Source organism: Schistocerca piceifrons, chromosome 2 (genome assembly GCF_021461385.2).
Source record: "Schistocerca piceifrons isolate TAMUIC-IGC-003096 chromosome 2, iqSchPice1.1, whole genome shotgun sequence".
NCBI lineage: Eukaryota > Metazoa > Arthropoda > Insecta > Orthoptera > Acrididae > Schistocerca > Schistocerca piceifrons.
In genome coordinates, this window is record NC_060139.1 from 315,912,835 (window position 1) to 315,926,925 (window position 14,091).

General features: G+C 47.1%; 1 protein-coding gene across 1 annotated transcript in view; it reads right to left on the reverse strand.

Annotated features, from left to right (window-relative positions):
- Positions 1 to 14,091, reverse strand: part of LOC124775355 — a 442,958-nt gene that overhangs the window by 350,160 nt on the left and 78,707 nt on the right. The window contains exon 7 of the mRNA XM_047250186.1: positions 11,567 to 11,782. Coding sequence (XP_047106142.1) covers positions 11,567 to 11,782 — 216 coding nt within the window. The remainder of the gene's footprint in view (positions 1 to 11,566; positions 11,783 to 14,091) is intronic.

Sequence of the window (14,091 nt, forward strand, 5' to 3'; positions counted from 1 at the left end):
TCGTGTAACATGACTACGATAAGCTAGATGTTCCTTCTGCGATGCTGCAGAAAGACTTGGCAGGAATGTAGCCTCTGAACATGATTGATCCCAGCGGTGGTCACGGAAACGCGCGGCCGCAAGAAGTCGGGGCTCCGGACGACCACGTTGCACTACCGAGACGAAAAACCATCGTGTTCAGCGTATGGCTCTGGCGCAACTGCATCTGCAGCAGCAATCTGAGTAGCAGTTGGCACCACAGTGACACAACGAATTGTAACAAATCGGTTACTTCAGGGCAGCTCCGAGCCAGAAACCCTGTAGCATGCATCCCACTGACTCCAAACCACCGCCATTTGCGACTTCAGTGGTGTCAAGCTGGCGCTCTTTGGAGGAGAGGGTGGAGGTCTGTTGTGGTATCTGATGAAAGCTGGTTCTGCCTCGGTGCCAGCTAATGGTCGTGTGATGGTTAGGAGGAGACCAGTTCAGGGCCTGCAACCAGCCTGTCTGCCTGCTGGAGACACTGGAGCTACACCTGCAGTTATCGTCTGGGGTTCGATTTCGTATGACAGCAGGAGTACTCTTGTCGGTATCCAACGCACCCTGACTGCAAATTTATACATCCGTCTAGTGATTAGACATGTTGTGCTGCAATTCATGAACAGCATACCAGGGGGTGCTTTTCAACAGGATAACACTTGCCCCCATACCGCTGTTGTAACCGACCATGCCCTACAGAGTGTCGACAAGGTGCCTTGGCCTGCTCGATAACCAGATCTGTCTTGAATCCAGCGCGTCTGGAACGTCATCGGACGAAAACTCCAGCGTCATCCACAAACACCATTAACTGCGCGGGGTAGCCGTGCGGTTTGAGGCACCTTGCAATGGTTCATGCGCCTTCTCCCATCGGAAATTCGAGTCCTCCCTCGGGCATGGGTGTGTGTGTTGTCCTTAGCGTAAGTTAGTTTAAGTTAGGTTAGGTAGTGTGTAAGCCTATGGACCGATGACCTCAGCAGTCTGGTCCCATAGGAACTTACAACGACCGCCATTAACCTTCCCTGTGTTGGCAGACCAAGTGCAACAGGCATTGAACTCCATCCCGCAAACCGACGTCAGGCACCTATACAATACAGTGCAATCACGATTACATGTTTGCACTCAACATTCTGGTGATTACACCGGTTATTACTGAACCAGAATTTCACATTTGCAGTGACTTCCTGCGCGCTTACATTAGCAAGTGATCACTTAATTATCTTAGCTAAAGAAATTTACTCCCAAAATTTCATTACTATACATTAATTACTTTTTGGTTTTGTGATTTTTTTCGTTGATATATATAATTTTACAAGAAATAATTCAAGGGATATGACGTCATAAACACTGAGATGTGTGAAAAAATTCCTCATTGTGTATGAAGGTGAAGTACATTTATTCTAACCTACTATGAAAGTTCTACAGTCGAGTTAGGTTAAGGAAATTCCTGACACATGGCAGCACTTTTGACAGCTTTCAACTATGAAGTGCAAACGGCTGTAGGCAAAAACAATCGCATTTACAGAACTGTGAAGAGATGTTGCCATAGAGATATTTACAAAATTGCGTTGCAGACAAGCGAAATAGCTGCCCTATGCCCTAAGAAACTGTCAAGGATATTACGCTACAAACACGGTTGACTTTTGGATTTCATTCGTAATATACGAGGGCAGTTCAATAAGTAATGCAACACATTTTTTTTCTGAAACAGGGGTTGTTTTATTCAGCATTGAAATACACCAGGTTATTCCCCAATCTTTTAGCGACACAACACTATTTTTCAACGTAATCTCCATTCAATGCTACGGCCTTACGCCACCTTGAAATGAGGGCCTGTATGCCTGCACGGTACTATTCCACTGGTCGATGTCGGAGCCAACGTCGTACTGCATCAATAACTTCTTCATCATCCGCGTAGTGCCTCCCACGGATTGCGTCCTTCATTGGGCCAAACATATGGAAATCCGACAGTTAGAGATCGGGGCTGTAGGGTGCATGAGGAAGAACAGTCCACTGAAGTTTTGTGAGCTCCTCTCGGGTGCGAAGACTTGTGTGAGGTCTTGCGTTGTCATGAAGAAGGAGAAGTTCGTTCACATTTTTGTGCCTACGAACACGCTGAAGTCGTTTCTTCAATTTCTGGAGAGTAGCACAATACACTTCAGAGTTGATCGTTTGACCATGGGGAAGGACATCGAACAGAATAACCCCTTCAGCGTCCCAGAAGACTGTAACCATGACTTTACTGGCTGAGGGTATGGCTTTAAACTTTTTCTTAGTAGGGGAGTGGGTGTGGCGCCACTCCATTGATTGCCGTTTTGTTTCAGGTTCGAAGTGATGAACCCATGTTTCATCGCCTGTAACAATCTTTGACAAGAAATTGTCACCCTTAGCCACATGACGAGCAAGCAATTCCGCACAGATGGTTCCCCTTTGCTCTTTATGGTGTTCGGTTAGACAACGAGGGACCCAGCGGGAACAAACCTTTGAATATCCCAGCTGGTGAACAATTGTGACAGCACTACCAACAGAGATGTCAAGTTGAGCACCGAGTTGTTTGATGGTGACCCGTCGATCATCTCGAACGAGTGTGTTCGCACGCTCCGCCATTGCAGGAGTCACAGCTGTGCACGGCCACCCTGCACGCGGGAGATCAGACAGTCTTGCTTGACCTTGCGGTGATGATGACACACGCTTTGCCCAACGACTCACCGTGCTTTTGTCCACTGCCAGATCACCGTAGACATTCTGCAAGCGCCTATGAATATCTGAGATGCCCTGGTTTTCCGACAAAAGAAACTCGATCACTGCCCGTTGTTTGCAACGCACATCCGTTACAGACGCCAGTTTAACAGCTCCGTACAGCGGTGCCACCTGTCGGAAGTCAATGAAACTATACGAGACGAAGCGGGAATGTTTGAAAATATTCCACAAGAAATTTCCGGTTTTTCAACCAAAATTGGCCGAGAAAAAAAATGTGTTGCATTACTTATTGAACTGCCCCCGTAAATTGGCAAAATGAATACCCGGGCAATGCCGAGTTTATCAGCTAGTTGTTTCGGCCGTATATCTTTAGCCCACCTTGCGAGCTAGGGGACAACAGTCTGGCTGCATGAACGGAAGATGGACTGAAAGCGACATGGCCGAAATATCAGTTAATGGAACGGATTTTCTGAGGCTGCATCCTGATAAACTAATGTTTCAGTTAAAGCTACGCAACAGTTTGCAGATGCAAAGTCGCTCAATCATCTTTACGACTGTGGATAAGTCGTAAATTTCAATAAATTTCGATACTGCGTGATGTGCACTATCTGGTGGAGAGTACCCGGACACATATTACTGGATGTTAATGCGGGGCTCGTCTCCCTCCGCTTTTATCAGGGCTAGAACGCTGCTGAAGAGAATTCCAGTGACGTGCCTGATTGTCTGTGGACAAACGGCAGTCCACTCTTCCTCAAGAGCGGAAACAAGAGATAACAGTGATGTCCGACCCTTGGGTCTGGAGCGATGGCGACAATATAAATGATCCCAAAAGTGTTTCATTGTGTTCAGGTCGGGGCTCTGGAAAGGCCAGTCCATTTCAGGAATGTTGTTGTCCACAAACCCTTGCCTCACAGATGGTGCTTTACGATAGGGTGAACTGTTCCTTAATTGTACTCAGTGAATAATGCTGTAAAATGTGTTCATATACTTCCACAATTAGCGCTTGCATAAGCGCATTAAGGGGAAGATACACTAACCCCGAATACCGTCCCCTAATCGAAGCACCATCTGCTCTGTACTTCACTGTTGGTATTACACACGATGGTATGTAACGGTCTCCAGGCATTCGTGACCACAAACCTTTCCATCGCACTAACACAAGCTGTATAGCATTACTTATCGCTCCAAATCACTGATTTCCAATCATCCATTATCCAATGGCATCACTCTTCACACCACCGAGTCATCGCTTAGCGCTGAATGCAGAAATGTAACGCCCTACACTTTTCCTCTGCTGACAATAAAACAGCAGCATCTCAGCTTCTCTTAAGTACGTGCTAGGTGCCCTGTTAACTTTCACGGCATTTACTGCTATATCCGTAGGGAAGCCACAACACTATGACCACTATGACCACCGACCTACTATCGATATAAACCGGTCTTGGCGATAGCAACGTCACTAGGCATGAATGACTGCTAGTTACATCTACATCTACATAGGTACTCTGCAAATCACATTTAAGTGCCTGGCAGAGGATTATCGAGCCACCTGCACAATTCTCTATTACTCCAATCTCATATAACGCGCGGAAAGAAGGAACACCTATATCTTTCCGTAAGAGCTCTGATTTCCCTTATTTTATCGTTGTGCTCGTTCCTCCTTACGTAGGTCGGTGTCAACAAAATACTTTCGCATTCGGAGGACAAAGTTGGTGATTCGAATTTCATGAGAAGATTTCGTCGCAACGAAAAACGCTTTTGTTTTAAAGATTTCCAGCCCAAATCCTCTATCATTTCTGTGACACTCTCTCCCATACTTGACGATAATACAAAACGTGATGCCTTTCTTTGAACTTTTTCGATGTACTCCGTCAGTCCTATCTGGTAAGGATCCCACACTGCGTAGCAGTATTCTAAAAGAGGATGGACAAGCGTAGTGTAGGCAGTCTCCTTAGTAGATCTGTTACATTTTCTAAGTGTCCTGCCAATAAAACGCAGTCTTTGGTTAGTATTCCCCACAACTTTTTCTGTGTGCTCCTTCCAATTTAAGTTGTTCGTAATTGTAATTCCTATGTATTTAGTTGAATTTACAGCCTTTATATTTGACTGATTTATAATGTAACCGAAGATGAACGAATTCCTTTTAGCACTCATGTGGGTGACCTCACAATTTTCGTTATTTAGGATCAAATGCCAATTTTTGCATCATTCAGATATCTTTTCTAAATCGTTTTGCAATTTGTTTTGATCTTCTGATGACTTTATTAGTCGATAAACGACAGCGTCATCTGCAAACAACCTAAGACAGCTGCTCAGATTGTCTCCATACTCGTTTATATACACTCCTGGAAATTGAAATAAGAACACCGTGAATTCATTGTCCCAGGAAGGGGAAACTTTATTGACACATTCCTGGGGTCAGATACATCACATGATCACACTGACAGAACCACAGGCACATAGACACAGGCAACAGAGCATGCACAATGTCGGCACTAGTACAGTGTATATCCACCTTTCGCAGCAATGCAGGCTGCTATTCTCCCATGGAGACGATCGTAGAGATGCTGGATGTAGTCCTGTGGAACGGCTTGCCATGCCATTTCCACCTGGCGCCTCAGTTGGACCAGCGTTCGTGCTGGACGTGCAGACCGCGTGAGACGACGCTTCATCCAGTCCCAAACATGCTCAATGGGGGACAGATCCTGAGATCTTGCTGGCCAGGGTAGTTGACTTACACCTTCTAGAGCACGTTGGGTGGCACGGGATACATGCGGACGTGCATTGTCCTGTTGGAACAGCAAGTTCCCTTGCCGGTCTAGGAATGGTAGAACGATGGGTTCGATGACGGTTTGGATGTACCGTGCACTATTCAGTGTCCCCTCGACGATCACCAGTGGTGTACGGCCAGTGTAGGAGATCGCTCACCACACCATGATGCCGGGTGTTGGCCCTGTGTGCCTCGGTCGTATGCAGTCCTGATTGTGGCGCTCACCTGCACGGCGCCAAACACGCATACGACCGTCATTGGCACCAAGGCAGAAGCGACTCTCATCGCTGAAGACGACACGTCTCCATTCGTCCCTCCATTCACGCCTGTCGCGACACCACTGGAGGCGGGCTGCACGATGTTGGGGCGTGAGCGGAAGACGGCCTAACGGTGTACGGGACCGTAGCCCAGCTTCATGGAGACGGTTGCGAATGGTCCTCGCCGATACCCCAGGAGCAACAGTGTCCCTAATTTGCTGGGAAGTGGCGGTGCGGTCCCCTACGGCACTGCGTAGGATCCTTCGGTCTTGGCGTGCATCCGTGCGTCGCTGCGGTCCGGTCCCAGGTCGACGGGCACGTGCACCTTCCGCCGACCACTGGCGACAACATCGATGTACTGTGGAGCCCTCACGCCCCACGTGTTGAGCAATTCGGCGGTACGTCCACCCGGCCTCCCGCATGCCCACTATACGCCCTCGCTCAAAGTCCGTCAACTGCACATACGGTTCACGTCCACGCTGTCGCGGCATGCTACCAGTGTTAAAGACTGCGATGGAGCTCCGTATGCCACGGCAAACTGGCTGACACTGACGGCGGCGGTGCACAAATGCTGCGCAGCTAGCGCCATTCGACGGCCAACACCGCGGTTCCTGGTGTGTCCGCTGTGCCGTGCGTGTGATCATTGCTTGTACAGCCCTCTCGCAGTGTCCGGAGCAAGTATGGTGGGTCTGACACACCGGTGTCAATGTGTTCTTTTTTCCATTTCCAGGAGTGTAGATAAGGAACAGCAAATGGCCTATAGCACTGCCTTGTGGAACGCAAGAAATCACTTCTGTTTTACTCGATGACTTTCCGTCAATTACTACGAACTGTGACCTCTCTGACAGGAAATCACAAATCCAGTCACATAACTGAGACAATATTCCATAAGCACGCAATTTCACTACGAGCCGCTTGTGTGGTACAGTGTCAAAAGCCTTCCGGAAATCCAGAAATACGGAACCGATCTGAAATCCATTGTCAATAGCGCTCAGCACGTCGTGCTTCACAAGAACGATGTTTTCTAAATCCGAGTTGACTGTATGTCAATAGACCGTTTTCATCGACGTAATTCATGATGTTCGAACACAATATACACTACTGGCCATTAAAATTGCTGCACCAAGAAGAAATGCAGATGATAAACGGTTTTCATTGGACAAATATATTATACTAGAACTGACACGTGATTACATTTTCACGCAATTTGGGTGCATAGATCCTGAGAAATCAGTACCCAGAACAACCACCTCTGGCCGTAATAACGACCTTAATACGCCTGGGCATTGAGTCAAACAGAGCTTGGATGGCGTGGACAGCTGCCCATGCAGCTTCAACACGATACCACAGTTCATCAAGAGTAGTGATTGGCGTGTTGTGACGAGCCAGTTACTAGGTCTTCATTGAACGGACGTTTTCAGTTGGTGAGAGATCTGGAGAATGTGCTGCCCAGGGCAGCAGTCGAATATTTACTGTATCCAGAAAGGCCCGTACAGGACCTGCAACATGCGGGCGTGCATTAACCTGCTGAAAGGTAGGGTTCCGCAGGGATCGAATGAAGGGTAGAGCCACGGGTCGTAACACATCTAAAATGTAACGTCCACTGTTCAAAGTGCCGTCAATGCGAACAACAGGTAATCGAGACGTGTAACCAATGGCACCCCATACCATGACGCCGGGTGATACGCCAGTATGGCGATGACGAACACACGCTTCCAATGTGCGTTCACCGCGATGTCGCCAAACATGGATGCGACCATCATGATGCTGTAAACGGAACCTGATTCATCCGAAAAAATGACGTCATGCCATTAGTGCACCCAGGTTCGTCGTTGAGTACACCATCGCAGGCGCTGCCGTCTGTGATGCAGCGTCAAGGGTAACCGCAGCCATGCTGCTGCAAACGTCGTCGAACTGTTCGTGCAGATGGTTGTTGTCTTGTAAACGTCCCCATGTGTTGCCTCAGGGATCGTACGTGGCTTTATGATCCGTTACAGTCATGCGGATAAGATGCCTGTCATCTCGACTGCTAGTGATACGAGGCCGTTGGGATCCAGCACTGCGTTCCGTATTACCCTCCTGAACCGACTGATTCCATATTCTGCTAACAGTCATTGGATCTTGACCAACACGAGCAGTAATCTCGCGATACGATAAACCGCAATCGCGATAGGCTACAATCCGACCTTTATGAAAGTCGGAAACGTGATGGTACGCAGTTCTCCTCCTTACACGAGGCATCACAACAACGTTTCTCCAGGGAACGCCGCTCAACTGCTGTTTGTGTATGAGAAATCGGTTGGAAATTTTCCTCATGTCAGCACGCTGTAGGTGTCGCTACCGGGGCCGACCTTGTGTGAATGCTCTGAAAAGCTAATTATTTGTATATCACAGCATCGTCTTCCTGTTGGTTAAATTTCGTTACTGTAGCACGTCATCTTCGTGGTGAAGCAAATTTTAATGGCCAGTAGTGTAGGTTCTAAAATCCTGCTGGATACCGACATTAACGATATGGGCCTGTAATTTAGTGGATTACTCGTACTACGTTTCTTGAATATTGGTGTGACCTGTACAAGTTTCCAGTCTTTGGGTAAGGATCTTTCGTCGAGCGAACGGTTGTATATGATTGCTAAGTGTGGAGATAAAGCATCAGCGCACTCCGAAAGGAACCTAACTGGTATACAGTCTGCACCAGAAGACTTGCTTTTATTAAGTGATTTAAGTTGCTTCACTATTCCGAAGATATTTACTTCTACGTTTCTCATTCTCGATTCGAATTCTGAAATATTTACTTCGTCTTCTTTTGTGAAGTTAGAAACACACACGCTGCACGAAGCATCAGTGAACGTGCTGTTCATGTTTAGAATGGGAAAGGTGCGCATTCTGTCTGAAATAGGGCGAGTGCGAATTGTGATAGTCGAGAGACTCGCCACGAGCATTTCGGAAACTGCATGCCTTGTCGGGTGTTGGAGAAATGCTGTGGTGAGTGTCTTCGACCGTGGCGAAGCGAAGGTGAAACCACGTCCAGACGTCGTGGGGTTTGGCGGCCACCCCTTATTACAGACCTCAGACGCCGTGGGCTGGGCTGACTGCTAAAACAGGACAGGCGGCGAAGTGAGGAGGAACTACCACCAGGTTTTAATACTGGGGTGGCTGAACACGCAGCACACTGAACACTCCTAACGATGGCCATCACAGCCGACGATCCATACATGTGCCAATGTCAACACCACGACATCGGCAACTACGACTGAAATGGACAAGTTACCATCAGCGCAGTGGCAGAAGGTTGCGTGATCTATGAATTTCGATACCTTCTTCATCATGCCGACAGGACGGCGCAAATCCGTCGTCTTCCAGCCGAACAAGTCCAAGACACCTGTACTGCAGGACGGAGAAAAACGGGCAGCGGCTGCTTTATGCACGGGGGAATATTCATGTGGGCATCCAAGGGTGCAGTGGAGCTCGTGCAAGGCACCATAACGGCCAAGGAGCATCGTACACTGGTTGCAGACCACGTACACCCCTTCATGAAGATCATGCTTCCCGACGGCAGCGGGCATTCTTCAGCAAGATAATGCGCCATGTCACGTGGCCAGGAGTGTGATGGAGTGGTTCGAGGAACACTGTGGCGAGTTATAATTGATGTGCTAGCCCTCCCCAACTCGTCAGATCGTAACCCGATGGAGCATATCTGGGATGTGATTCAACGTCCCTGTCCCCGGAATTTACAGGAATTTGGTGACTTGTGTGTGTGTGTGTGTGTGTGTGTGTGTGTGTGTGTGTGTGTGTGTGTGCAGATGTGCTGCCGCCTTCCTCAAGCGACCCACCAAGGCCCTCCCTGCTTCTATGCCACGACGCGTCTCTACGGTTACCTGTGCCAAAGGTGGACATAATGGGTATTAGGTAGGTAGTCACAACGTTCTGGCTGATCAGTGTAAGTGTGTAAGGACGTCTCGTTATTTTGTGTGCCATTGGGTGTGCGTAGGTGTTGCGCCATAGCCACCTTCTATTGCGCCTTACAACCTGATGAGTAAGACAACTGGATATTTCTAAAGTTCTAGAGGATCGTTGGGCCTACCTAAGAGGGGAATGAGTAGGTTAGAGGACGCACGTGTCTGTCTGTAGAAAGACTGGGCAATCTTTTTAAACTGGTCAATGACCTCCAGTTTGCCAGCGGCATCGTGAAGGTAGCCGATGAAAAGTTGCAAGGCACGGGAGAAATCCTTCGTAATGTCTTATTCTGGAGAGTTTGCACCCAGTTAAGATGGGATTTCACTGCATTACCCCAGACATCCATCCGAGTCGCAGAAAGAGCCTGTAGATCGTGAGACCACAACGGATGGAGAGTTTTTTTTTCCTTTATTGAATTTCGATTCCCCCCAAAGGGGGCGGGCTTTCAGCAGCTTAGTACGCTTCTCTGCAGCCTACAGACTTTTTAAAACGTAAGAAGAAGAGAAGAAACAATAAAAGCAGACGATAAAACGGTGACTTAAATTGTAAAACGGCGGAAAATTGTAGAAAGTTAAAACATAAAGCAAAGGGTTGGCAATGCTAATAAAATACACAGGAAGCAGACAAGTAACATAGTAGACAGACAATTAAAAAAAATGGCGACAGTCTGGTTTCTGTTCGCAAGAGATATAAAAATCACACCCGGCGACAGTATGATGTCCATTCGCAACACTTCAGAAAAGACACACAACACTGAACACTCACTGTAAGCACTGCACGAAAATGTCGGCACAAAGATGACCCACCCTAGCCAAGGGCTGATGGAGGGGGGGGGGGGGGGAGGGACTTGTACAGATGAGGGGGAAAACAAGGAGGGAGGAGAGGAAAAACGAAAGGGGGAGAACCAAAGGAGGGAGAGGACTCATAAGGGGGGGGGGGGGGGAGGGGCAGGGCAGATGCGAGAGGGAATGGGAAAAGACAGAGGAGGGAAATGCAAAACGACTCAGGGGAGAGAAGGGGAGGACAGAGAGAGGGTAGGTGGGGAAAAAAGAGTATGGAAGGGGGGGGAGAGGGAGCCCAGGAAAAGGACAGAGGAAAGGAGGGGGATTGAGGATCAGAGTTGATAGGAGGGATAAATGGAGGGAGAGACGGCATCATCCGGGAGGGGGAGTTGATGGAAGCCACCTTGGGAAAGGAGATGAAGGGTTTAGAGATGGAGGGTAGGGGGGACAGAAAAGTGAAGATGTGGCAGGGGGAGGGGATGGGAGAGGAGAGAAGCAACCAGGGAGTGAGGGGGATCAAGACGGCGGGAGGTGTAGAGTATGTGGATATGTTCGAAGAATAGGAGCAGATCGTGGAAAGGAATGAGGTCATAGAGGATCCGTGTGGGGGACGGGGTATGGAGGGCACAGACCTTTCTTTAAGTGGGGGTATAATGCCCCTAGTTGCTGTGACACCTTGCTACGAAGTTCTTGGGCAGGCTTCTGGCACGTGAGTCCAGTGCCGAGAATCACGCCTAGGTATTTGACCGACACAGTCCACTGAATTGGTTTACCGAAAAGTTCCACTTGTGCGATGTATGATCGATGCTTCTGCTTACAACGCAACACTCTTTGCTTCCTTTTATATTGGCGGGTCTGCCTCTGCTGACATCTAGCGGTCAATTCTGCATTAAATAGGGGGTTTATCTGATAGCGTACACATAAAGTTTCACGATCCACAGTCACTGCAAGATCGACTGCTTCCACAAGTGCAACCGTTATCCAAACACAAACAGAAAATCCGAAACGCTTGTAGCAGTAGCACCGTTCGCAGTATGTGACCCACTGTCGTGTGGCCTTTGTATAGAAGAGGCACGCTGGTGACGTACCGGCAGGCGTGGAGGCGAAGGCGCGCTTCTGCTTCTCCAGCGGCTCATCGGGGGGCAGCCTGGCGGGGGGCGTGGCGCCCGTGCCGCCCCCGCCGCCGCCCACCGGGCCTACGCCCACGCGCAGCATCTCGCCCTCCGACAACGTCTTCTGCAGAAGGCGCTTCCGCGGCCGACGCTCCACCGGCGCCGGCTCGAAGTCGATCAGGATCTGCCGTGACAAGTAACAACCAGTGACGTGAACAACATTCGGTCTACATCGACACCATTAAAAAACTAAGCGACATGCAGGAATGGTTTCAGAATGGGTATTTTTTTAGTGGGGCAAAAACGCGCTACAAAACACCAACAGAAGTTGCTCAGAAATAGTTCGATTAACAGGCCGCAACATTTTATCTGTCCATTCAAATGCAAAGGTTCTTATGCAAGTGAATCTGTGACTGTAGTAACAACACTAACTAGTCCAAGCCTGCTTGTTTTGAGAAAAACGAAAATAATGTTTTCCGTATATTTCTTCTTTTTCCTTTGTCAATTAAATTTCACTCTGTATGATACAGATTCTGATTATACCCAGACCTTATTTTCACTGATATTATGATTAGATTATTAGATGATTTTAATCCTGTAAGTTATTCAACATGAATTGTTTTTGAAACAAATTTATTTTCACAAAAATTATTCTACGTTGCTCATCAGTTTATTTTTGTAAGGTTACTTAATATGTTAGGGAAACTGGGTTCATCGTTTGTCCCTGCAAAAGCTGTTATTTTAAGGTTAGATCATAGGTTCTGAATATCAGTTTGTAACTACTAAACAAACAGCCAACAATTGACACCCTTGGTGAAATACTGCTTGTCTCCATGTTTCTTATTCTCTGCCAGGATCTTTAGTGTCTACTAAAGAGCAAAGTGGCCAATTGAAGGATAGGTCCTCTCCAGGGAAATAAAATACCAGTTTTTGAGTTCGTCTGTTGTCTTGCAGGCGACCAGATGTAAATTAAAACAGTTCTTTGAAGGTATTCAAATAAAATTCATACTTAATTTTAATTTCTTTGTGGTGTAGTATTTTGCATTGCTTGTGCATGATTTTGACATTTAGCTGCCAGTTTAAGTAATGCTGTTCTCCTGTGTCACAGTGAATATTATTTTGAGGATAGGGATACAAATTTACCTGTCAATAATTCGTAATTATTCCTGCACCACTGGTTTGATTTGCTGATGAATTTTTACCTCTCTCATCAGCAGGGGATTTTCCATAAGTAAGTAGAATGCTTTCCCTCCTGGCCCTTTGGCTTGTGGCGATGTGGATGCCTAAGGAAGCTTACTTACATACCTCTGGTTGTCCAGTGATGGAATTAACGAAATGTTGAAAGTTGTTGCATCCCCGTTGGTACTTACCCTCATCTGGTACCCTTCCTGTCATCTGGGAATATCATGTACAGAAATACATCCTTGAATATAAGAATCCTGTCCATCCTTTGAAATCATGTATTAGGAATTTGAAAATGTTTCATCTTTTTCCTCAGCATTCAGACACAAAATAAAACGTTAAATTACAACTTTAATGATAAATAAGCTTCATTATCAGAATTTTTTCACCGATATTTTCATTGGAAACTGACTTGATACTGTAATTTTTGTACTCAAAAACTTTTATTCGTGATCTTTTTTATGATTTAGTTTTGTTCTCGATATTCTTTACACCCTTTTTTCTCTTTAAGCTCTTACTACCAACATCTACACATACATAATCGATGGGGTTTAACAATGCATAATCACGGCAATACTGGGGGAGCACACATGCCAACAGCGGTTGCTGAAATAGCGCTAGTCCTCGACAAGTGTCGTTCCTGCTCTCACTCATACCTTTGCATCTATTTTCTTCCATTAAGAATGCAGAACAAAAGTTATTTCTGCATTCATTCCATGGAGAGAGCCTCAAAGTATGGAAACCAACTCTTAACTCAGTATGGGCAAAAAGTGGACTACTGTTGTTTCTGTAGTCAGCTATTCAAGTGAAGAATAAACTCTACACTGACTGTTAAGTCATGTGCAACAGCGTGTGCCGTCACGGGCTGATGACCATTTGTTTCCAGTTGTGGATGCGCTGTTTGTTTAGCCGGTCGCAGCAGGATCCCGTGAGGTAGCTGACCTACATTCACATGCGGGCATGCTCTCTCCTGATGTTGGACTGCCGCACACGATTTCAGTTCTCTCTCTCTCTCTCTCCTAGAGTTTATCCAGCCATACGGTGCCGACTCCTTTTCGATGCTTTGCCACATTAATCTGTTTAAACTTTGTGGCTAGCTCAGCTTCCAATCTTCTCAGTCGTCAGCAAAGCTGAGGAGTGTCATGCGCGCAACCTGTATGCAAATTTTGAAAACTTTCTGCTGTGCTTTACCTTGTTTTAGCTGTTTGTGTGTCGTATTTTCAGAGGTGGAGATTGTGGACTTGCCCAGCATTTGCCTAAACGAGTGTGGGAAAGCACCTAAAACTACGCTAGTCTGCGTACCGGAACAACGGTCGTAA